The sequence below is a fragment of the Neomonachus schauinslandi genome, chromosome 7 (assembly GCF_002201575.2).
Source record: "Neomonachus schauinslandi chromosome 7, ASM220157v2, whole genome shotgun sequence".
NCBI classification, from domain to species: Eukaryota; Metazoa; Chordata; class Mammalia; order Carnivora; family Phocidae; genus Neomonachus; species Neomonachus schauinslandi.
In genome coordinates this window covers 142,117,966-142,145,134 of record NC_058409.1, presented here as the reverse complement: position 1 = coordinate 142,145,134, position 27,169 = coordinate 142,117,966, and the positions used below count along the sequence as shown (strand labels likewise).

The 27,169-nt window shown below is 41.3% G+C and overlaps 1 protein-coding gene across 1 annotated transcript in view; it reads right to left on the bottom strand.

The window, feature by feature from the left end:
• The window catches only part of CTNND2 (catenin delta 2), an 896,858-nt gene that overhangs the window by 209,900 nt on the left and 659,789 nt on the right, over positions 1–27,169 (bottom strand). The window contains exon 12 of the mRNA XM_044916688.1: positions 2,908–3,121. Coding sequence (XP_044772623.1) covers positions 2,908–3,121 — 214 coding nt within the window. The remainder of the gene's footprint in view (positions 1–2,907; positions 3,122–27,169) is intronic.

Here is a 27,169-nt window from a genome sequence, read left to right as displayed (position 1 = left end):
ATGAACGATGAAGGATGAATGGAGAGTGTGAGCTTAGTGTAGCAAAGAGTTTACCAGGCTTGGGGGGAGACAAGAGTCTCAGAGGAGGAGCGGAAAGAGAAAGACAGATAAGACAAATGGGGGATTTGATGTCCTTGAGGTTAAATCAGCTAGGTGTACTAAAATACTGGAATCCCAGAGCTCCCCAGGAGCCAACAGAATCTAAGCTTTCATAGCTCACTCCGTCAGAGGAGGGCTGGGCTGGTGCTGAAGACGAACATGACCCTCTACGGCTCTTTGAGGTGAATTCATTTGCCTCATTTTACTTTTGCTCAGGCAGGGTAGTCAGCGCTGGCTTGATCTGGATCTTTCGGGCTATGTTTACATAGAAGTTAGCAGAACCTTGCCAGTTTCCAGGCACCCTCAGATTTCTGCCAGCACGGGAGTTTAGAAGGCTTTATTGCTACAGAATGGCCTGCAGCAGCAACTCCTTCCACGCTGGAATGTTCTAGTACGTGGTTGCTTCTGATTTCCCTTTCTAGGGCGGTAGCTTGGCTAAGGTGCTGATCGTGTTTCAACAGTATCCACCATGGCAACTCCAGAAACCATGAGCTTCAACCCATCGAAATGTTTTAACAACATGTGTTTCTTTGAAAAACTTAAAATTCATGCCCGGAGTGCAGCCTCGCACAATAAGACCGTGACTCTGGAACAGCAGAAAACATCTACTGAAGTAGCAACCACTGTCATTCTGGAACCATTCAGCCCCAGTGGCTTGGATGGAGTCATGACAGAAGTCAGCATTTCTTCCAGGAAGGGACGTGGAATGAGTCTTGGCCACAAGCACGTGCTGATGCAGAAACACTGGGCCATGATGTGACAATGGGTGCAAACTTTTGTTCTTCCCCAAAGCAGCAGGAGAAGAGGCATGTGTACTCTGTCTGTATATCAAGTACTCCATCTTTCCCATAGCCAAAGCTTCGCCAGGAAAGGAAACTTCTCCACATTCTCTCACCTGCCTTTGATGTTTCCAAATGAGGCTCGCATAGAAATGTTTGATGCTGCCCAGGTACATTAAATGGGAGACATCCAGCATCTGTCAGAAGCAGGGCTGCCTAGTAGCTTTGAATATCAGAAGAGGCATGGGCATGCTGCAGTGGATGAGGTCAGGGGACAGAGCTACTGCTGCTATTTCCTTCTGGTTTAAGCCATCAATCACCTCAGCCTTTTGCATGTGGCCGAGTTTCCTTGGCAATGAGATAAGCCGCCCCAGAGGGTTTTGTGTCCGGGCAAATCCAAATTTTAGCAAAATCCAGATCTTTTAAAATCATGAAATGATGCATAACGTGCACAGTTCTGTTGGCCTTATGCATCCAATGGCAAGGCCCTGATGCACAGAAGCACCACGATGTTTGTTTTCCATCATACATATGGAATCCTTTCTCTCAATCTCAACGTAGGGATGGGGTTTCCCAACCATAATGGTAGGGTATACTTTCAATTATTTAGTTCACCCCCCAAACTATCCTACACATCATAATATGTGCATAACAATAGTTTTACCTTAACTGACCCATATTAGTTTGGTGTAAAACATCACTTTAATAGCACTGTAACCTTAACAACTAATTTTTTTTTCTACAAAGACACTTCTCCACTTAGAGAAATGCAAAAAAGAAAAGTAACTGGGGTCTAGTTCTAATTTAGCTGTGAGTGGAAAAGAGATGTGACAATAACCTTAAAGGGTGTACATTTAAGAAAACAGGCTGAAGCTGGGAGTCTTAACCTTAGCCTGGACAAATATTTATGACTCTCAGCTTGAGTAATGTATTTTCTTAAAAAAAAAAAAACCAAGTTCACATATATCTCATGAGTGTAGCTTCAAGGAAGTTATGGAATCAAGACAGAAGATCAGTGGCATCACAGAGAATTAAGAGATCCTTTTTTGAGAATCAACCTTGCAATCCATTTGCCAAACATTTAGAGGGGAACTTTGATGAATGAAAAACCAAATATCATCTAAAACAACAATGTGGATAATCAAGAAGAGTACTCTAAGAGCCCATCCTGAGGCCACTTACATTGTTAGCACTCCAGCAATTAAAACTGCACATTTAGAAGATGAGAGGCAAGAGCGAGAGCTAATGTTTACACGTTATTCCTATGTTCACACATACGCCGAGGAAGGTACTGCTAAATGCTTAGATGTTCTCATTCATCAAATCCTCATGGCGCTATGAGGGGCAACGCTAGTGACCCCTACTTTACAGAACTCAAAAGTTCTGTGTTCACAGAAAGGCTTGCTCTCATGTTCACGTTTGAGAAATTCCCTATATGTAAAAATATAATATAAACATATATGTAAATATATTATATATGCACATAATATATATGTTAATATACAATATATAAATACATAAATATATGTAAGAGAAATCCCCTAATATGTAATCCTACAACCTAGGGACTTTTAATAGGCATAAATATTTTTTTCAAGAAATTAACTGTGAAGTACAATGAGATCTCTGTTCTTCATCACATTATAAACCAAAATATATACCTTATTAATAACAATTCATATATCTTGTCCTTTTACGAATACTTATTTAATGCCATTCGAATGATCACCTGTGGGTGTTGTAAGATGCTGAGCTACTTCTCAATCAAGTGACAAAACTGAAATTGGGTCATAGAATTTTAGAAGGGTTATGTTTGCTGGATTCTAATGATCTCATTTGGTCAATCCACAGGTGTTAAATTAGATACCCTTTAATTCGCTTGTTCAGCTCATGCGTATCGGGACTGTCCATGTTATCAGCCCCCTGAGATGCCCCGCACCCACCATCCTTGGTTAGCATGTTTGCTACCGTGCTGGCTCATGGAGACTTTATCTTGGGAGGCAGGTGTGCTGTTAATAAGGATTCTAACCTGTGACCAGCTCCCGGATCTCCAGGTCGGTGGTCTTGCGGAGTAACCTCACCAGCGCTGGGATACCACCGCAGTTTTTCAGGGCAATTTTGTTATCATCGTTGGCCTTCCCATACACCAGGTTTCTCAAGGCTCCACAGGCACTACGGTGGACTTCCGTCATCCGATGATCCAGCAGGTCCACCAGGAGCTGGATGCCTCCTTGTCTCCTTATCTGCAAGAACACAGGGCACAACTTTTGCCTTAGAGAGTAAGCTTTCACTATGTAGACCAAAATGGGTTTTTCTTATGGAGCAATTGCTAAAATTAATGTGACTGAACTGACTTAGAGCACACAAAGGAAAAAAGAAAACAAACCAGTGTTCTCCTTAGATTTGATTGCCTTTACTTGCTTTCATATCCTACTGATAACATTTCTAACATACCTCCTTTCAAATTGTAGATTTTGGAAAGCTGATTTTTACTCATAAGGGAGGTCTTGGATACTTCTCCAATCTATCTAATCTATCCATCTTATCTGTACCTATATATTTAGCTATATTGTAGATTACAATTAGTATTCCTAATTTATAACTTATTTTCCCATTCATACAACTTAATGCATTAAGCTATTAAAATATTATTTCAAAGCATTAAAGAAAAATGAATTCAGAACAAATGCAGTATCAATTCTTAATAGTACAATGTGAACACAGTGTTTGCAGTGTGACCCTAATTAATGCCATATATCTAAATTTATAATGAAATCTCAAGTTTATTTTAATCTATTTAGAGAAACACAACTAAGCTGATAAACCTTTTCTTTTGCTCTTATTTTGGGGGCATCAATGGATCATATATAAAAAAAAAACTTTTGTCTTCTTGGGTTGAATTTGATCTAAGAATTTGGGAATCCTAAAGCCAAACATTAGTGAGAATTGAGTTCATAGATGTGAAATGTGATGGCCGTTGGTTCTGCCTCCTCCCGCTAACCCCGTCATCCCAAAAGGACCAGGAGGGAAGGTGAGAGGTGGACTCTCAGTTCCCTTGCGGGGTCTCTATCCATGGCAGGACTTCCGGGTGCTGTGGGTTGCTGCGGACGGGTCCGGGTGCTGTCCTCTGCACTCCACTCCCTGCTTTGCTTTTCTCCTGGATCCTGCCTCCCATTAACTTCTCCCTGCACCCAGTTCTTCTTGTTTCTTCTTATATCCAACCCTAAGACTCCAAACAAACCTATGTTAAACATTAATAAAGTACAACTTCTTTTTGAAAAATGATCAGGGGAAACTCTTTTCTTTGAAATGACCCCTTTATTGCCTCTCCCACTAACCCGCCAACAATCTCTTTTCCATTTATGCTCCCCATTGGGCACTCCATGCCCAGCAGGTGGGGCCCGTATTCTAGCTCACATGGTATCATTCCAGGCCAGTTCACCCTCTCCCCTTTCTCCCTTCATCATCTTCATGCAGAGTTCTTCAAAAATCTATGTTTAGTATTTATTAAAACAGTGCTAATCAAATGCCGTATAATATCAGATCTAAATATATGTAAAATAGAATAAAATAAAACACACAAGAAGAACATCTGCCCTATGGTAATAAGTTAGTAAATATCAGACGAATGGAAGATTAGTGTGGTTGGTTGTCATGTTAGTTTCCTTTTCCCTTCTCCCTATTATTTTTACTACTTCAAAAGACATTATTTTTAGAGCAGTTTTACATTCACAGCAAAACTGTGCAAAAAGTACAGAGAGTTCCCAGGTTCCACTTGCCCCCACCCGTACACAGCCTCCCCCATTATCACATGTACTGAGTGGTACTTTGGTTACAAATGATGAACCTCCAATGACATGTCATAATCACCCCAAGTCCACAGTCTACAGTCTAGTTCACTCTCCGTGTTGTGCATTCTTTGGGTCTTGGAAATGTATAATGACACGTATCCACGATTATAGTATCTAGTATGCTACAGAATAATTCCACTGCCCTAAAATGCTCTGTGCCCTCCTATTCATCTCCTCCTTCCCCTAACCTCTGGAAACCACTGATCTTTTTCTTTTCTCCATGGTTTGCCTTTTCCAGAATATCACAGAGTTAGAATCACATAGTATCTAGTCTTTACAGATTGGCTTCTTTCACCTAGTAATATGCATTTAAGATTTCCTCATGTCTTTTCATGGCGTGATAGCTCATTTCTTTTTAGCGATGAATAATATTCCATTGTGTGGATGTAGTACACTTTATATATCTACTCATCTACTAAAGGACAGCATGGTTGCTTCCAAGTTTTGGCAATTGTGAATAAAGCTGCTATCCATAATCATTTGTATGTTTTTGTATAGACATAAGTTTTCAAATCCTTTGGGTCAATACCAAGGAGCACAATTACTGGATTGTATAGTAAGAGTATGGTTAGTTTTTTAAGAAACTGCCAAATAGTCTTCCACAGAGGTTGTACCATTTTGCATTCCTATCAGAAATGGATGAGAGTTCTTGTTGCTACATATCATTGCCAGCATTTACTGTTGTTATTGTTTTTTTTTTTTATTTTGGCCATTCTAATAGTTTATAGTGGTATTTCATTGTGTTGCCTTCCCTTTTAAAACTGACTTGTGATTCAGATTTACTTACATTAATACCAATGACTGAATAAAAGCCATCGATGTTGAAATACAGATAGGGAAAACAATAGCTTGAACTAGATCTGGAATGAACAAATTTCCGATCTGCTACTTTCCTGAACTTGAAAGACTCAAGGAATGACTGGAAACGTCTTTTCATACATAACTTGAGTAGACAACCATAAATTCACTAACTAAATGATTCTTTGATAGATGGTCCACTTTAGTCAGCTGTTCCTATGTCAATAGCTCACATTTATTTGTATGTTTTGCTGTAAACTTCAGGTATCTAGATTGAGAGAGTAGTCCCCAAGAAGTAAGGAAGATGGAGGCTGATGAACCCCACAGCAGGAGAAATAAAAAGATCAACCAATCAAACAAAGCAAAACGATGCCCTTCTGCCTGTGCTTCAGGTCGTTTAGAGAGAGGGCATTCTTCAACTTGACACTGACAGTCTTTTGGGGATGAAGGTTGGGATGCATGTGCACAGAATCAGTGAAGCTCACCCAGTTTGTTATCAGGGGAGAGTGAAAATTGCCTCCACGCCTTTGCCATACAGTAACCTACTGTTTTCACAATTTAAACTCTGGAAGTAAAAGTATCTAAAAATCATTCAAGAGTAAGAAACAATGGTTTTCTTCTTTGTCGTTTCATTACAAGGCAGAATACACATAAGCCTTTTAAATCCGGAAACAAATGGATAGGCAATTAAATTAAGCACAAGAAAAAATGCAGGTAATGTAATATCACCTGTTGCAAAAAAAAAGGGGGGGGCCTTGCCACTTAGTGAACTTATTACTCTTAACATTATCTGCATTAAGAATAAAATATATTTACCAATGAATTAGCTATTATCATTAAACTGATATCAACATCAATGAATAATTTAGAACACATCCAATTACAGCAGTGTTTGCGAGCTCATGGCAGTCTTCATAAAATGATAATGATGATGATGATGGATAGTGGGTTACAGAGCACTTTACCAGGGAATAGAATTCCTCTTGGGGGTACCTATTTTCATTTAGAGAAATGCTAGGAAAAGTTGCTTTAAGGATAGTGAGATGCTGAGGGCAAGGGCTACAGGTGTTCTTGGCAATAAAAGACTGCTCAGCTACTGTGCATCTGAAATGAGTAGGAATTTGGAACTGAGCGGGGGAAGAAGGAAGAGGCTGGAGTAGCCTTCTTTTTAACCTATGGGTGATTAAATAAGATCCTTAAATAGCTAAGGACCTGGGTAAACATTTCCATACCTCTCAAGGATCTACTTGGTTTTAAGCAAAGTGGGTATGTCTTTGGGCTTCTGGTTAGTGCTAAGAGAAACTAAGCTGCATCTGTAAATTTTAATAATGGACTGCAGGATTAATAATATACAGCACACCTCCTCTCACTTTACATATTTGTAAGCAATCAACTCACAGTATCTGCAAAATGGTTCACAGAAAGCTGACTAAAAGCTTGGACTCAATGATTTTAGTAAATTCTTAATTAACTGTTATTTTTCAATGGTATTAGTTTAAACAATAAAAAATAGATATAGTTGTTTTCTATTCCCTACTGGTGTTTAAAAATTACATAATTTTCTCTGCTTAAGAAGCTACTGGAAGATACAAAGTTTGTGGATGTGAAGCCAGAGGCTGAACCAGGGGTAACTGAAACTCACTTTTCCATTTTAATGCAGAAACTACAAAGTTACCACAGTTTGTAAAATACATATTTTACCTCACTGAATTCCATCCCTGACCCTTAGAGTAAAGCCAGTTAACCAATCAGTGTTTCCAGATAGTTTGAATTGATGTGGGTATCTGTAGTTGCCTCTGAGCAACCCAGAGGTACAATTGATAAAGGCTAAAGTCTTTTTTAGTCTTAAGGTAGAAATTATTTTTGAGGGCGCCTGGGTGGCTCAGATGGTTAAGTGTCTGCCTTCGGCTCCAGTCATGATCCCAGGGTCCTGGGATCGAGTCCCGCATCGGGCTTCCCGCTCCTTGGGAGCCTGCTTCTCCCTCTGTTTCTCTCTGTCTCTCATGAATAAATAAATAAATCTTTTTTTTTTTTTTAAAGATTTTATTTTTATTTATTTGAGAGAGAGAGAATGAGAGACAGAGAGCACGAGAGGGAAGAGGGCAGAGGGAGAAGCAGACCCCCTGCTGAGCAGGGAGCCCCATGTGGGACTCGATCCCGGGACTCCAGGATCATGACCTGAGCCGAAGGCAGTCGCCCAACCAACTGAGCCACCCAGGCGCCCAATAAATAAATCTTAAAAAAAAAATTATTTTTGAGAATTTTGAGAGAAAATTTCTCTCTATAGTTGTCCAAAACGATCTTTCTCCATTCCATAGGTGAACCAAGATGGATTATGTTTCTTTTTAAATTATGTGTTAGAGAGCAAGGGTATTGCAGTGTTCGGAGGGGGTCCTAGCTATGAGGCTGGAGCAGCAAGGTCCAAATCATTCTCCCTCTCTTAAACCTGTGTCCCCTGAGGCAAGTTACTTAAATGTCTGTAAAACATGAAGAAAATGTGAACCTGTCTCATGGGGTTGTTTTCAGGAGTCAATGAAACTTCAAATGTGAATTATTTAACAAAGAGCTCAACAAATATTATCTGTCAAGGAAATACCACTGTATTAACTTGTTAAAGGATATTCTTAGTTGACTTATTGCCTGGTCAATATATGAATTAACTTAGTAAGAGCATGATATATAACATTTGATAGAGTCAGTGAAAGGTATACAATTCAGAGTTATAGCTTCATAAATTTTGTTTAGTGTGTAGACTGTTTATTATCTAATAGATCATTAATCTCATCTAGTGTATAACTAATGAGATTAAATAAGGAACATATTTATTCTAGAATGAACTGTAGTCATTTAAAAAATATCAAAGGGTGCTGCATCAATATTGTACCCATGACATATTTTGCTAGATATATTTCCAAGGAAGTACAGGAATTAATTAATCTGTATTTTTAAAAAGAACGGAAGTGCAGTGGTTTTTCTTGTTATGGTAAATTAATTGATCAAAAAAAGGCACTGAAAAATAGTTTTGAGGTGATACTAATTAGAAAAGAAAAGAAAATCCTTTTCTGAAATATAGAGAGAATTATTAAGCAAAAAGAGAGAAAGACCATGTTTTGATTTAACAAATTAGCTTCTAATGAACAGATTTAAAAATGCAACTTGTAGCAAATGATGCAACCAGTAACAAAAGATCTAACCGGTAATAAACTGAACGACTGCAGAGGTTCTAGTCTCACGCAGATTTCCCAGGTGCTAGTCCTGTGCCCTGATGTAGGAGTTCCGGCTTCATGTCCATCTGTGTCTAGCAGAAAGCTACTTGGTTTTTGAACATATGGAAAAGATGAACCAGTCTGCGAATACATTATTACTGTTGTTTGATTTCCCTTTTCTTCCCAGTGTAAAAGACCCCCACATTCGAGATCTTTGTCACCTTGTACATACTTCCAAACCCAGCTCCCGCCCCGTTCAACACGTCCTCAGGCGGCACCCAGGACCATCACCAAGGCATCTGCCTATACCTATAACAACATGAACATCTTGAAGGGTGATTCTGGACATTTTTCTTTTTTTACTATCCTCAATTTTAGAGAAGTAGCTGATATTGTATTAGGTTATGGATTGGTAATAGGTTCCTGGCCGTAACCCTGGTTAAAGAAAACCATTTCTTATGAAAATCTCCGAAATGATCTATTTTATAGCAATTCGACATTTCCACTTCTCATCACCCTCATGATCCCATTCTTTAAAGAAATAAAGGAAAGAGGGGGGAAAGACCTTTATTTTAGTCTGAATGTGAATCATGATTCCACACAGTGATGCATTTTATGGGACACTTTAAAAAAAAAACAAGTTACCTGAAACACCACAAACATTACATTTCCCACAGTCCTTGGCCCTTTCTATCCCCTCTTTTGCTAACTGATCACGAACAGTGAACTCTTCTAGACATCTCCCTGTCCCAGAATGAACCACAGTCAGTCTACATGGATGAACATTGACAATCTTGCTGCCCACCGATGAAGCCAGCATAGAGGCCAAAGAGCCTCAGAACCTTCCATCCAGAGGCCGAGGCCGACACCTTGCATCTCAACTCGGTTCTCAGAACTGCTGGGTGCCAAAGGTAAGCTTCGACACTCCTTTTCAAGAGCACCCAGGTAAGGCCCCCACTTTTGCTTTTTTTAACAAGAAAGAATTTCAAGCGATTCTACACATTCCTTTTCCGAAGACCCCACTCAGACACACTCACCGTGTTCCGAAGAAGTCTAATGGTTTCTATTATCTGGCATAATGTTTGTGCTGTCCTTGTAGATATGGAATACAACATCACAAAGTAGCGGCAATCACAGAGAATGCCTGCAATAAGAGTCTCCCTTACTATGTTCCAGATTGAACTCAATCAACATATTTGTGAATGACAAAGCTAAATTCATATATTGCTCAGCATCTCAAAGAGAATTTTAGATAAACACATCAATTCTGAAAATGCAAACCCTGTAAGGCAGATACATGACTTTGCTATTTGGAAATTATTAAAGTATCTTAGAATGTGCACATAAGAAGCCCACATATATTACCCCCAAAACTTTCATTGTTGTACTGATGAGACAGTCCCTCATTGGATAATGTTTATGGAGTGCTTAGTCTGTCAGGAGCTGGGCCCAGAGGTGGATAAGATGAACGAAGCCCCTCCCTCAAAGGAGCCCACATACCTGGAGAGGAATCGGAAGTTAAATAAGGAAACCAGCCAATGGGACCATTTCAGTAGTGAAGAACAGAGGTAGCTTTATCTGGAGAAGGACCTAACAATTTTCTAGTTATAATTTAGATCCTTAAAGACGATCCACCACAATGTATAAGGTTTAAGCTCCTCAAAAACTGGGATCCTCCCCAGGAATAAGAACCATAAAGAAGAGATAGCAGGAGAAAAAGATGTAGTGTGTGGGACGGTGTGAAGGCGGTGGGTCAGGGTACCATGGTTAGGGGACATTCAGGCAGAGACCGAAGGCCATGAGGGAATTATAGCAAGTCCCAAGGAAGTGTAAGGAGAACAATGTGGCTAGAGTACAGTGAAGGATAGAGAGGCGATGAGAGGGCTTGCCAGGCAGAGTGGGGCTGGGTCCAGCAGGGGCTTTTAGCCACCGTACGGGTACTGGGTTGACCCTGAGGAAGATGAGACCAAGAGGGGTGACTGAACACACTTGTTTAAAGACACTTGTATGTGCCATGTGGAGAGCAGATTGTCAGGGCCCAAAGGCAGAAGCAGGGACATCAGGTAGGGGCCACTGAGATGGTCCAGGGGCAAAAGAAATATGGTAGCTTTGGATGGGAGTAATGGGAGTCTGAGTGCTAAGAAATGGTCAAATTCTAGCTCTGTTTTGCAGGTAGGGAGGAAAATATAGCTGAAAGCATCATGATTGACTAAGACTGCTGGCCTTTAATTTCAATAAACAAGTGTGTTGATAATCATCACATTGTAGTTTTTATTTGACTGACAGATGGCAAAGTATTTATGAAAGGCACAGCCCCTCATTTAAATTTCTATTTCATTGGCATTATAAAAGCACACATTTAAAAAATTGCTATTCTTTTGTTATGGCAAAATGGAAAATAACACCTTTCTAAAATATAAAATTATGCTAAATATAGACATAGAAATAATAGAAAAATTATTTTGTATCTTAGATAGCCTATGGTTATAACAATAATGAGTATTAAAGTAAATATATTTCTCCAAAAGGAGTTATGATGGATAGAGGAAACTTTCCTGTGCATTTATTTTATTTTTAAATATCTGCGTTTTTGACACTTTATTTTTAAATATCTACATTTTTGAAACTTTAAACTGTATCAAGTAAGACCTTCCTTATACCTATAAATTGTACAGAATATAAAATTTGCTTAAGTGCTTTCTTGTCATGCAAATGTCTTTTTTATTCTAGGTTATGAAGTCACCTACATGTTCTGAAGATATATCTGCTCATTCTTCTGTGGTAGTAATAGCCAATATTTACTGGACTAAACACTGGTTGAGGAAAGAATTTCAGTCCTGTTCAGCTCAACTGATATTTAGTAATAAGCATTGTGCTGTGTTCCTTGAGGATCTCATGGACTAACAAGGAGAAACTCACAGGAATAAATAAGGTGAAATATAAAAAATAAGGCTTCCTATGAAGCCCACAGGAAGGCCATGAAACCAGCCTCCTTGGGAAGTGGAGTGAGTTAATTAATTAGTTCTGGAAGAGATAACAACTAAACTGATTTTAAGAAGTTTGAAAACTGGTGGACCATACAATTAGAACATGATTAAACTCGAAAATGTTTGAGATGCAATGGGTCCATACTTCTTAAAGTAGGGTACATGTATGATAGGGTTGGGGGGAAAAGAGTAGGCATCAGTGCATTAGATGGTGAGACATCTTTGCCCTTAAATTTACCCAAGACTAGCAGTATGTGGGTGGAGGCATTATTATTATTTTCATAATCAGACTTAGATAATTTATGGAATAGAATATAAGATTTATGGGATTTTATTGATTTATTCATTTAAAAGTTTTATTTATTTATTTAGAGAGAGTGTACATGTGCACGTGTGTGTGTAAGCGGGGGGGGGGGGGTAAGGGGGGGGAAGAGGAAGAGAGAGAGAATCTCAAGCAGATTCCCCCGCTGAGCACAGAGCCCCACGTGGGGCCCGATCCCATGACCCTGAGATCATCACCTGAGCAGAAATCAAGAGTCAGAAGGTTGACTGACTGAGGCACCTCAAGATTTATAGGATTTTAAAGAAAAAACACAGACTTTAAGAGAATGTTTGCAGAAAGCTTGTTTGGCCAACAGTCTAGAATGCCCGCAGGCCACATGGATGAGGGCTCTGAAGATGGATCAGCATGGGAGGCTGGAGAAGACAAGAGGCATGCAGAGAATGGCATCTCCCTGCAGAGAGCATCTCCCAGGGGCGGGATGCAGGAAGTGCTGTGGGACGCCAGGAAGAGACCAGCCTGGGGCTGGCACTGAACTCCACGAAACAAGGAAATAGTTGAGGTGGCAGGACATGAGAATCCACTCACAGTTTCTGAGCAGAAGAATGAGAAGGGAAGTTGTGGCAATGAGGCAAGAGAATTAATTTGAGAGACAGTAAAAAAGAAGACATTTGGGTAGTAAATGTATCCTATGTATGAAACATTCTTGACCATTTTCCGGCATTGAGGAATTCATGAATAGTTTGACGGGACTAGGAGGTTTTCTACAACTCTCAGTCATTTGTTTAAATTTACTTTGCTTTTCTTATTCCAACAGCTCTGTGCTCTGAGCCCCGGCAAGGTGACTGGTGAAGTCCATCTTGTGATTCTCCAGTTAGCTCTCCCCACAGAATCTGTGGGTGGCGGCTGCAGGGGATCTTGGAAGCTGAGCAAAAGGGAAAACCATAGGTTCCCCCACTCAGAGCTCCCTCGAGCTCCCCACAGCTGTCTGTCAGATGCAACCACTGAGACCAGCTCTTTTGAGAATCCACAAACTGGAACATGTCAACCTTATTTTCTCACATGTTTCTATGGAACACAAAGAAAGCTGTTACCAGGGAAATCTGTCTGCAACACGGCATCTTGAAATATGAGTTATTTGGTGATACTTTTCAGCTGATTAAATGTTACTCACTCTTCATTTTGTCCATCAGCCCAAGCAGAACATTTATAGGACACTTGGACTTGGCATAATAAGAAAATACACTTGTTTTTGGTGCATCTGTGACCTTTGAATTTAAAAAAATTATGTTCTAAGAAATCCCATCAAGTGCAGTGCAGTGTATCCTAAACCTTTGTGTCATCCTTAATGGAGAAGGAGACGTAGATATTCTAGGTATCACGTGGGCATTTATCTCAGAAATTCTCTCCTGGTGATTTTAGTAAGTGAGTGGTACTAAATCACACATGTCTAAAAATTTACATGCACACATATTATAATGTGACACATATGTAACAATAAATAATAAATGTATGCATAAATAAATATATGTATAAAATAATATGCGTGTATAAATAAGTGTACTGTATATGTATATATTCAAGAGAGAAAGTAATTCCAAATGTCTCCTCTTCCTTCTCCCATAAAAATGTGATTCATTCACTTCTTTCGATTATTTTATTCCAATTTAAATTGTGTAGTAATAATTTTCTTTTTCTTATAACTCACCAAGACTTGTGGGTTCAAAGGACCTACCCTGTTGATATTCTACCTTCTAATAAATAGGCACAGAGATTGAAAAGATTGTTATTTCCTTACATTAATAATTTCAGTTCAAATATCTTCAGTCCTGGAATATACCAGATTAGATGGCTGGAATCCCAATTACAAATAATAAAATACTCTGATTTTACTCTATTTTCAGACATTAGTCCTCAGCAGAGTTTCTCACTTAAATTCTTTAAAAAAATCTCCAACATGGAGAGCCTGGGTGGCATAGACGGTTAAGCATCTGCCTCTTGGTTTTGGCTCAGGTCATGATCTCAGGGCCCTGGGATTGAGCCCTGCATCAGGTTCCCCACTCAGGAGGGAATCTGCTTGAGGATTTCTCTCCCTCTCCCTCTGCCCCTTCCCACCCTCTCTAAAATAAATAAATAAACCTTAAAAAATACCTTCAACATATGAAATCCCTGACTTAAAAAATTCCAGTTTCCATATTTTCTTATTTATCATTTTCTAATTATGCATTTAAAAAGTACCGAATAGGGACGCCTGGGTGGCTCAGTCGTTAAGCGTCTGCCTTCGGCTCAGGTCATGATCCCAGGGTCCTGGGATCGAGTCCCACATCAGGCTCCCTGCTCAGCGGGGAGTCTGCTTCTCCATCTCCCTCTGCTGCACCCCCTGCTTGTGCTCGCTCTCTCTCTCTCTGACAAATAAATAAATAAAAATCTTTAAAAAAATAAAAAATAAAAAAATAAAGAGTACCGAATACATATATACTCTGGTTTGCATTTTTAATTACTTAATAATTTTCAAATGAATTATGTGTATTTTTGCATAAAATTTTTTTCCAGATTAAAAGGAAGGTGATGATTATACTTTCAGTTTTTAATAGGCTGGTAGAGGCAGGGGACTTAGGGAAGAATTTGTTTTGTTTTAAAAACATACACAGTAGGCAGAATCATTTATTTTTTTTTTTTTAAACATACATGTTTTAAAACACCATGTCACTCCTGCTCAAAATCTCCTAATGAGGGACGCCTGGGTGGCTCAGTCGGTGAAGTGTCTGCCTTTGGCTCAGGTCATGATCTCCAGGTCCTGGGATCGAGCCCCGCATCAGGCTCCCTGCTCAGTGAGGAGTCTGCTTCTCCCTCTCCCTCTGCCTCTCCCCCTGCTTGTGCGCTCTCTGTCATTCAAATGAATAAATAAAATCTTAGAGAAAAATCTCCTAATGATCCCATCACATTAAGAAGATCATTAACCTTGGCCTTTGGTCCTCTGTGACCAGTCCCTGTCTTCTTTCTGCTTCCACTGCTCATCAATCTCTCTTATCCACTTTTGGTTTCGGTTCCTCTGGGCTTCTGGAAGTTCTTGAGTGGCCAGATGTGTTCTCCCAGACTCCACAGAATGACTTCCTTTCCATCATTCCAGTGTCCACTCAACCTATTAGCCATCAAAAATAGCGCATCTACCCTGCACCCCATCCCCTCTGCTGTTGGTCTACCTCCCTTTCTCGGTATTCCTCCTTCGCTCCCATTTACCCCCTGATATATTTCACATACCTCTCTGTTGATTTCTTCCCCACTCCCACCTAGAGGGATATACGCATGGTGAGGGCACAGATCTTGCCTAATTTGCTCACCACTGAATGTCCATGGCCAAGACGAGTATTTTTTGACAGAACGCAGTTTTGACCGTAAACTTCAAAATTTTGAAATAAAGCCAATTTTCACAGTCTACCCTTCAGGAAAAATGTCATGTGCCAAGCAAATTAGTACTTCAGAACAAAGATTTCTGGTGCCAGAGAAGAGATCTGAGAGCCTTAGAATATTATACAGCTATAAATAGGACACCAGTTCAGCAAATATTACACACATTTAAAAATGTTTTTCTTATAACTTTATCTTTTTATTTCATGAAGTGAGAGTAATTTTTCCCACAAGTAAAAGCCAACACTACGAACAAAATGCTTCAGCACTCCTTACACCTGCATCTTGTTTATAGGAACCAATGCTGAATATATTAGCTAATTATAGATATGCAGATGGCTTGTTTTCCTTAATGCAAAAAAGATATAAAATCATGTGAAATAATGTAGTACTCAGGCCCATGGTTGAATATCCAATTTCCATTAGATGAACTTGGGCTCAGTGGTAGAGAGGCAGATAAAAGTCAGAACAATGAGGAAGATTATTCATAATTCAAAATCTTCACATTCTGCTGTCACTCTTCAGGGTTTAGGACACTAAAATGAAAAAAATCTAAATTGCAAAACAAATTATCATCTATTGATTCATTTCTCTTTTTTTTTTTAAGATTTTATTTATTTATTTGACAGAGAGAGACACAGCGAGAGAGGGAACACAAGCAGGAGGAGTGGGAGAGGGAGAAGCAGGCTTCCCGCCGAGCAGGGAGCCCGATGTGGAGCTCGATCTCAGGACCGTAGGATCATGACCTGAGCTGAAGGCAGATGCTTAACGACTGAGCCACCCAGGCGCCCCTATTGATTCATTTCTTACTGCAGAAAAATTAAATCTAGATCCTGGGGTCTTGCAAAAAGGTGGGAAAACATTAGCTTTGGAAACTTTTAAAGATAAGAGGAAAAACTGTGTGGTATTTATTAATAAAGATATCCATGCTTGCAGGGGTGGGGAAATGGCAATTTGAATGAGGACATTATGATTTACTTTGAAAATTTTGAAAGGAGATTTTCATGAGTTGGCACTTTCCCAACATAGGATCAGCGCACTTGCTTTCAAGGCCAAGTGGTCATGAGGATGAAATGGACCCATGTGATAAAAGCCAACCAACTCGTCAAGGGAAAAAGTCATCCCAATGTGGCAGGTTGCACACTGGATGATCAACCCTGTCTATATGAGCCATGAATGACTCACTATCACTAGCACCTTTTTAATGATCGTTCGAAAAAATACAACCTGGTCAACTAGGAAGACATGCTCTGGTGCCGTGGTTTTGATTTCTGTTCTGTTGATATGCACTCTTCTATAAACGAGGTTGGAAGGAAGCAGCCTTCCAAAGGTGTTCCTTCTCCATTGTTTTGTGCTCTTGTCTACAAGTCCTGTTACTGCTGGACTTGCTCTGATAAGGAATCCTAGGTTGGGATTTCTTCCATGGAGGATGAAGCCCCACAAGATATAAAGCAGGAGAATCTCAGTTCTGAGGGATCCTCTTCATGTATCTAGTGGACACCTCTGGTATAACCAAACTTTAGAGCGTTCTTAAGCAAAACCCTGCACTTAATCAGAGTTTGGGGATAGACTCTTTCTTAGGTCCATGTTTTCTGACATTCTCTAAGGTCTAACAGGGATCTTAGGCCTCAAATGTCTCTCAGAGATGCAAGCAATCTCTCTTAGCAAGCCATTGGTTGCCTTTCAAAAAGTAAATACCTAATGGGGGAAACTCAGTCATTATGTTCAGCCTTCAGGCTGTTTTTCTGTTGCGCCTACTGGCTTTTGCCTTGAACTCCAACCTCTTTGAGCATTTGTCAATGTTTGGGTAAAGCAGCTGTGGATCTTAGGTATTCAGGGTTATACTCAGTACTCCTATCCAATGAAGACCTACAGAAGCTTTTAGCTCTTTGGGATCATCTTCAAAAGTGACTTTATTTTTCTATCTTTTTTTTCTTTTCAATTCCCTTCTTTTCTTTATTTTTTTTTTCTAATGGGACTTAATAATATCCCAAATATAAGATATGACTTCTCCAGGACCCAAGGAGTTCTACCAAGTATTATTATTTCTTATTCATTTCAGGAGGGCATGGGATATTTTTCATCATTTGGGAAAGATCCCTGATTCTTCAGATTTTCCCTATTGGGTTATCCCTTATAATTCTGCAGACTTTACAAGCCAGTCTCACTTTGTCATGAGTCACGCCAGGTCCAATTCTGTCAGCCCATTCTTTTGTAAGCCTAGTAATCACTAATCATCAAAGCTGTAGATTAGAATATCTTTTATATCAGTAAGTTTGAGTCCCTTCATACGAATTCTGGTCACAGGTAAGGGCATTAACATATCCTTGTCTGAGAACTGTTAAAATAGATTACATGGTCTTTCAGGTAAAGACAAAGAGAGATTGGCTTTTTCTCAGAAATTGGGATTGGAAAAAAAAATTCCAGATCATTGACAGCACCGAAATCTCTAGTGCCTATCGAGCTTCCTTATTAGTTTGAACTATTATATTGGATACTGTCAATGGCAGTGGGAGAGCCATTCTGTTTAGACCCTGATAATCTATAAAGCCAACCTAGAAAAGTTGACTGCTTTGGCCAAATAAGTCTTTCATATAAGGGGGTGTTGTGAGCCAGGGTACCAGTCTCTATTGCCTCCATTGTTAATGCAGAAATTGCCAGAACCTTACCAAGAAATCTTTCTTGGTTTAGTTTTGAGAATGTTAGCTCTTGGCTGGCTGAGGGGCTCTCATTACTTTACACAATCACAACTGGCTTAATGGCACCATTTCTACCACAGCTGTTCCCCTCATATGTTATGGAAGCATAAACTCACTGTGTCTGCACATGTGGTATGTCTGAGCCACTGGTATGAAAAGTTACCTTTTGTTTTTGAACAGCTACCTTTCCATTTTCTCTTCAAACAATCTCCAATTCTTTAGTTTAATGGCCAGGTAAAATTGTATTGGTGAAGCTCAGAAAATATGGTTTCCCAGCCTCTCGCCAATCAAACAGGGCTCAGCATGTGGCCTCAACTCTTCTGCTGGGAATGTGACAAGAGTAACTTCCCCTCCCTGCAGTGGGGTCACCTGGTCACCAGGTCCTCACTCCTTCTCACACTGTGATACATTCCACTCACACCTGCTCTTTTCTGTCACTGCAAGAGTTGAATCCAAGTCTTTTTCCAAGATTACTGTGTCTCATCTCTTCCTTAGCCTCCATCAGGTTCTTTTTCAGAACAATGAAGGTAAGCATAAATACCTGAAATTTTCTAGAACATTGTAAGAGAGGGAAGAAGACCTATTCTGATTTTTTTTTCTTCCAAGACATTTAAGTTTATCTTATCAGTGGACAAGGACTTACGTGGTAGGCTAAAAAATTTCCCTCACACAGAGATGTGAAAATCCCTGAAACCTGTGAATATATTACATGTAAAGCCCCCAAAGACCAGAAGGGCCTTAGCTGCTGCAATTAAATTAAGGAATTTGAGATGCAAGATTATTCTGGATTATCTGTGTGGGCCCAATGTAATCCCAACAGTCCTTATAAGAGGGAGGCAGGAGGGGTCAGAGTCAAAGAAAGGACATATGATTATGGAAGCAGAGGTTGGAATGACCTTGAAAAGAGCCAAGGAATATGAGTGGCCTCTAGAAGTTGGAAGAGCAAGGAAACTGGCTCTCCATATAGGACTCTACAGCACAGCCCCGCCCACAACTTGATTTCAGCCCGGTGAAACGGATTTCAGATTTCTGACCTCCTGAAGTGTAAGGTCATAAAGTTCTGTTGTAGTAAGCCACTAAGTCTGTAGTAATGTGTTATAGTGGAAAGAAGAAACTAATATAACCCATATTCAGTGTCCTCTGACCAACTGTTTTTCCATTTCTTTCTTTAATGACCATATACACAGCTCCCTAATCCAATCTGTCCTAGGCTGCCTTGCCTCATTTTTGCCCATCTTTTCCGTAGCTTGTGATTCCTCATTTTCTCATGGCTGCTTACTCCAGTTTAACCACAGGATCCACACGCCCCCTCTTTATGGTTAATTCAGGCTAGAGTGCCTTAACTTTCTCTTGGATATCTTCAACTAGTTATAAAATTAAGAAATATGAGGGTCTGCTTAGAGATCCAGTGATAGAGAGTGTCAGGTGTGCTTGGCAGGCTGAGCCAGAAGGCAGCAGCTGGAAAAGCTGTGGCTCGCTTGTGGGTACCATCATTGCCTCCATGGGTATGAGGCCCCTTCACTGTGCAGTGCTCATCAGCAAGAGAAGAAAGGAATAGTGCCTCGCATGCCAGAGCTGATAGGTGTGTTTCTGAACGGAGATGCCATCTAGCGGACCACTGGAAAGAACTCTGCATATGCGGTGGGGCCAGGGGTGACTCTGGAATATCTTTATCCACAGAAAGAAGAAATAGCCAGTAAACATGAATTCAGATTCACCCTTTACTAAAAGAACTTCGATGGAATTTCTTTCTCCTGTGATCTGATTTCAGTATCTATTAGAATAGAATAGAATATTCTAGCCTGTGAATAGGGGACCCAGTTCTCACCCCTCCTCCCTGGCGCCATCTTGCTTCTCCCCGGGAGGCCCTGGACAGCTCCACCTTGAAGGGAGAACTCTATGATACAATCTGAGGGAAGCTTTCTGGTCAAATGTACAAGACACTATTTTACCATTTTCCAATGTGACATTATTTGTGTCTTCAAGATATAAATGAAAAACAGAAGGGTGACATTTATGCGGGAAATATTTTATTCCTGGTATGACTATTATCACCTGTGAAAGCAGTAAAAAAGTCTCTGTAATACAAACAGCAAAATCGAGTGTATTTGCATTATATATAAAAGAACAGAGGACAGCTGGGAAGATAACCCTCTTCTTCCCTAGTGGACCAGAAAAAAGAGAAACTGGCTCAAAATATATAGGCAGTGGCAACAGAAAGGATAGTAGGGAAAGTGGAATTAAATGAAGGGAGTGGCAGGGCATCTGTGAGGTCTGGGGAGGGTCAGTGGGATTTGTGGGTGATGGATTTAGGAGCTTCCACACTTCACATAGTTTTATTTGCCAGTCTCCACTTTCTGGCCTTCATCCCCTGTCCCCCTTCATTCAGTCCATACAATGGAGTCTCTAAAAGCTTACCCACGCTTTCCAAAAATGGCTCTGTCATTGTCTCCCTGCTCCCTCTTATCTGCCTCTGTCCTGCTTGGGCCCCTGCCCCAGACCGCAGATTCCATCACCTGTGGTTTGTAGCAAGGATGGTCTCCATTCTAACCCCAGAACCCATGGGGACTGTGTGGGGAACACTGGCTTCTAAGCAGGAAAACACTAGAGACAAGTTCCCAGCATTCTGACTGGAACATTTTTGTTTTCCCCCATGAATACAAAGAGATTGGATATTATAGTAGTATTCACCCCCTGCTATAGTCCAGGGACATTTTGGGTTAATGAGGCTTTTGTGAGCTGTCCTGGGGAACCTGGTCTTCTTATATACCACTGTTTCCAGGGAAAATACATTGTCAATTGTAGGATTGTTTCTTTCAAGAAATCTTTGGAAGTTGAAGACAGCCTGTATAGATACAAAGGAAATGCAGAAATCTTTCCATACATAAAATTAAATATGAGTAACAAAAGACTTAATGCCTACTCAGTGTTTTACTTTTTATTCAAAAGGCAAATTAATTAAAAAGGATTGTAAATGCAGGAGAGCAATTTGAATTTTGAAGGTCTCTTAACAAAATAGCTGTTTTTTCTTTCACTTACATTAGAGGTTTGGTTAAAAAGTGCACTGGAGCTACCAAAAAGGAATAGTCATCATTTATAATGATCACCTACAGCTTTTCTTGAAACATTTAAAAAAACATTTGTAATGATGAAGTGTACCTAATAGGGAAGAGATATGGCAAAACATCTATGGGATAGTTTGGGTGTAAAGACACATTTCTTCCAGTAAGAATCTGATTTTGAATGACTGAAATGTGGGTGATTAGAAATTTGCCTACACTTAAGTCAACTGAGGCTCTAATTCAAGTCAGGGAGTTCTTGTCCTCCATGGTATCTGGCTCCCGCGGTGTTAAACATTTCCAAGGTGGTGCACGCAAGTGTGCAGAGAGCATGTCATTAACACTTTTGCAAGTGCCACCGGTGTGGGGAGATCCGAAACTTTGGATTTAGACTCAAACGGAAAAATAGCCTTGATGAAGTTGGAAAAGTGGTCAGAGGCTCACAAAGGGCGAGTACAAGATCATTTACTCACAGTGGATCAATGCCACAGAGGTTGTCGACATACAGGAAAGCACAGAGCTGCCATGAAATCTGGAGAGGGAGAAGTGTGTGCATTATAAATCCATGTGTGCACAGACATGATGTGGAGGGTTGTTCTTGTGTTGTTCCTATCAGTATTCTGACAAAATGTTCTCTCTAGTCCATGTGCCAGGAAAACCTGGAGACTGGAAGGGAAGAATCAGAGGACAACAGATCAACAGGATGCCTCCTCCTTGGTTCAACAATTGAGAGATTTCTCACTCGGAAACAAGGCTAATGGTGGCAAATTGGCAGCCCTGAGGAGCCTCCTCAGCAGGAGAGAGGTTGGGTCTTTCTGCAACCTCTCCTAGGAAAGGAAAGGAAGTTGTGGGAAATGTAAAGGTCAGTTGAGATTGAGGTTATCCTGGACTATGCCCCCGAAGGAAGGATTGGTTCTTCAGCTACAGGTCTTCTTCTCTAAAATATGATACAGGGGATCCCATTCAGAAATGTGCCAAGAAAAAAAGGCATGGTGAGCAGCTCCAGGTTAGACCCCGGTCCCCTACCTGTAATCCATACAGGAACGGACTAACATTTAGATGGGTCATTTGTTTCTTTTGTTAATTACTGACAAGAATATGAACCATTTCAGGGGGGTGGGTTGATGAGAAGATAACCCACTAAAATAGCAGGAGAGCATGGGCCACAGAAGAAATAAAGTTAAAATAACCCAAAGTGAATTTTAGGAACCGTCAGAGATTAGAAAAAACACCCACTGCATCAGTGCTCCCAAGTCATGACCCAGTTTCGGAGCCTGCTCTCTGACTCATCACTGTCTTGCAAAGAGAACATTCTGTACCTGGTGGTTTTAATCAGGACTCTCACTGTAGGCTGGTTACATTTCAACACATTGGTCTGATTTCTCAACTTTCATCCACTTTTGTTTATGAAAATAGTCTCACTCCAGTTACAAAGAATGAAGCCTGTCCATCTTATAACCTCCATCTTGCCTCCCCACCCCCAACATCCCACTCTCCCTGAGGGCGGGACCCAGTTCCAACTTCCTGGCTCGCTTCCCACCTTCCTCCTGCCTCCTTGTTCTTTCTCTTTTGTTGTTGTGGGCGGGGGGGGGGGGGGGGGGAGGAAGAAGAGAGGTTTCTTCACACAAAGGCAGGCCCCAAGGCTGTCTCTCAATGTCTGTCTCTGCCTGTGTGGCCCACACCTATAGAACTGGTGCAGCAATTGGCTCTAGCCCCCTTTCAGAGCAGGTGGCTCGGATGCTCTCTTCTCTCCTACCACAGTCGGTCTTCCACAAAGGGACCTTGGACTTGAGGAAATAGGGCTCTTGCTCATTAGATCTGACAGAACCTCTGAGCTCTCTCTCCCCTGTGGTCTGATGGCACGGGGTCAATCACCAGCTCGGAAGCTGAGTGGGTAGCCAGCCTGGGAATGAGATGTGAGTCTTCCTTTTTGCTGCCACCTACAAACTATGGGCTGTTCCTGCCCTACGTCCAGTCTTTTCCCAACATGTTTCCCTTCTCTCTCCCAGGTCTCTTGTGAAAATTCTCAGTGGAAGTGGCCATTAAAGCAGTGAGATCTCTCTTGCTGGTGTTTCCTGTCAAGAACTGGGCTCTCTTTCAACTGGATTCTGGTAATGATCAACTTATTTCCCCATGGGGAGCTATACTTGCTGATGTGCCTACTGAGTGATCTCTGGGGCCAGGAGAAGGCACTTATCTGGTGTATCATACAAAGCCGTCATGATGTCTGATGCCCCTGACAATGGGGAGGAGAGACCTTTGTCAGAGGAAGCCCTCAGTCTCCTCAACACTTGGAGAAAGTCACCAAGGCCAAACCTCTGGACAGTTGACAGATGCCATGACAGGCACAGGTTTAGGAGGAGGGAGAAAAGCTAAAAGGGGCAAGAGATGGAGCCGGCAGGGCAGAGAGATAGAAGCATGAAACGTAGAAGAAAGAAAGGTACATGGTGGGGAGTGACAGAGGGCCACCAAGCCCCAGACATCTTTAGTGTGTCATCAGGTCCCATTTCCCTTGAAGCAAAGAAGGCCACTACTTTCCCACCATTTGGTGTCTCTGGGTGCCTTTGTCTCTGCTTCTCCCCACATATTCTAAAAACACTGTGATTCTGACTTAGCTCCCACAGCATGGGGCCCTAGACACCAGGTTGATGTATACCTCCGTGTAATCCTATCTGCCCTCCCTAGCTGTAATTCTGTCCTGGCCCATTAGCAATACTGCCTACTTATGATCCTCCACTGAGGATGACTCATGGCCCTTTCTGCTAGAAGCACTGGCCCAATAACTCCTGATTCCATCTCTTCTATCACTTTCAGGTGTGAAAGACCAAGCCTTCATGAAAATGAAAAACATATATATTGGGCTGTCTTCATTCCTTCAGATCTCACTTCTAGCCATGGTGATGCTTGGCCGGGATCACATCCCGCCTCTCCTGTGTTCACAAGAGCTGAAATCCCTGAGAAGCCTTCACTTCCCCATGGCCAACTGCTCCCCGGGACAAAGAGCCAATCTCCCCCCTCCGACCAGTACGCCTGGCCCTTACCACTCTGCATTCTTCCTCCTTCTGCCATGATGGTATTTAAACATAATAAGATCCCGAAGCATTTTAGAAACAAGTCTTACAGCTCCATGTGTTAGAGCCACTGCCTCCTTCCTTCTCTTTATGCAGACCTCTCACCTGTCAGCTGGAAGTTTTCGGCTGGCTGCGGGCACAGGACACTACTTCTTTCCCAGTCTTTCTCCTTTACACCAGCGTCATTCCAAATTCTTCCATGTCCTCTCAGAAACTACCCAGATTTCCTTCAGATCTAATAAGCCACTTGGTTTTTATCACACTCTCTTAATCATGTGAGATCACTACAAGGAGGTGATCTTTTCTGACTGCTCCTTAGAAGCACCCAGGCAATCCTACCCACCTCATTTATCCACTCACCTTCTCCTCATCGTTCATATCACCAGCTACCCTCTCTGATGACCATTTAATGGATTCCAAAATTTCTAAGCATTCTTTCTTGCAATGTGCTACTTTCTCAACCACTTGGCCAAAAAGCAGGTCCAGATTTCTCCGCATTGATGATAAGGCCTTTGGCCTGCAAGGCTTACATGATCCAACCCTGGACACTGACCTCTCTGATCTCATCTCCTACCCCTAGACAGAGCTCTAGGTTCCAACCACACTCCTGGTTGCTCTTTGTTATACATTGGATTGTGCCGCCGAAGAGATAGGTTAATCCTAACTCCCCATATCTATGAATGGGACTTATCTGGAAATAGAGACACAGACAGATTTGCACACAGAGGAGAGGGCCCTGTCATGTCAGAAGCAGAGACTGGAGGGATGCAGCTAGAAGCCAAGGGCCATCGCCGGAAGCTGGAAGATGCAAGGGAGTATTCATTCTACCCAGAATCTTAGAGGGAGCCTGGCCCTGCCCATACCTTGATCTTGACTTCTGGCCTCCAGAATTATGGGAGAATGAATTTGTGTTGTTTTAACCCTGTTTGTGGTTCTTTGTTATAGCAGCCACAAGAAACTAACGCACTCTCGCTGCACAAGCAAGCACACTCCTGCCTTGGGCGTGTTTGCTTTGTGCATGGATCACTCCTGCTCAGAGAACTAAGTCCACTGTTGTCTTTCTCTCTCTCTCTCTTAGTCTTCAGGCACTGCTCCAATGCTGTTTCTCAGTGATGACCTTCCCAACCACCTTATGTAAGATAGCAATGAACTCTACCTCCACATACCGCCCATCACCCTCTAACCTCATTCTTGTGCTGTGTTTTCTTCATGACATCATCTGACATATCACAGATCTCTGTTTCTGTTTACTCTTGCCTCCCCACTGCTCACCTAAGTCTATCATGTTCACTGCTATAATGTCAGGGCCAAGGACAGAGCCTGGAACTTTATAGCTGATTCGTGAATATCTGTTGAATGGATATACTCATAAATTCCCCCCTCATAAAATATCAGTATATTAAGCATTTGGACCTGTTTCTGTGTTCTGCTCTGTTGGCATACAAAAATGTTTTTTTTGATTCTAATTTCCTAAAGGCCTGTGGTTGAATCTACTTGTCTAAATAGTGGCTCGGCAGAGACCCACACACAGCATGTGCATTCAATGTCTTTAGTTGACAAGAGTAAAAATACAAGTAAAGCAGAATACATAAACCATTCTGTCTCTAACACTATGAGACTGGTTTTACATTTAATGTTTTGGAAGAGATTTCCTTAATTTATATTTTCAACATATACTAATAATAACCCACATTCCTTAAGCACTTATTCTGGTTGGCAGCCTCTGTGCTTTCTCTCTGCAGTGATGTGGGTTCTCCATGTCATTTGATAGTCTGGGAGTCTGAGGCTCACAGAGGTGAGGAAACTTGCCCAAGATCCCAGAGCTAGAAAGCAGAAGAGCCAGGGTTCAAGGGCAGGCAGGCTGGCTCCAGCCCATGTTGTACTCAGTGGTATACTGTCTACTCACACGTAGCAACTAATCGAGGCTCTATCTTAAACAACGCAGAACAATTTATGACGAAGAAAAGAGAAGAAATGGCTCAAAGGTAATCAACTGAAAAGATGGATAGCACCTTCTCTCGAACTATATGAGGTAGAAAGAACCAAGATAAAATAGAAATTATGAAGTTCTTTAAGTGCAGTAGACAGGAACAAGTCAATTTTTCTTAACATATGGAATGTTCTAAATCACTCTGAATAAAATAAAAATTATGGGGGAGGGGGATCATATGCACATATACAGAAACAAATTCTGGGGCACCTGGGTGGCACAGTAAGTTGGGCATCCGACTCTTGGTTTCGGTTCAGATTGTGATCTCAGGGTTGTGGGATTGAGCACCACGCTCAGCGTGGAGTCTGCCTGGAACTCTCTCTCCCTTTCCCCTGCTCCAACCCCGACCCCTCACTCTCTCTAAAAAAAACAAAGAAGAAGAAGAAGAAAATAAAAGAAACCAATCTCTGTTATCATAACTCAAGAAAGATAGTGCCAATTTGGAAAAACAGATTAGTGTAAATGGTACAAAGACGTTGAGACTATATGGACATGCGCACGAACACATACACACACAGACTCCGAAGGACTGATATCCTTAAATCCAAGCCCTCTTCCATTAATTCTAAGTGGACATGGCTTAGCCTATATTTTTCTGGTAGCTTCTAATTTAAAATTCAGTGTAATCACTGTAGGAAGGAGGGAGCTTTCTCTGACTCCACAGCATTTTGTTAACACGCTCAGAGGCTGGGGATTTGTGTTTTCATTGTGCTTAACACATGGTGCCATATTACCTTGTTTATGCTGTCTGTCCCATAGGTTGTGGATTCCTTAAAAATAGGATCTGGGTGCCCCTGGGTTGCCCAGTCGTGGTTAAGCATCTGCCTTTGGCTCAGGTCATGATCTCAGGGTCCTGGGATGGAATCCTGCGTCAGCATTAGGCTCCTTGCTCAGTAGGGAGCCTGCTTCTCCCTCTCCCTCTGCCCCATTCCCCCCATGCTC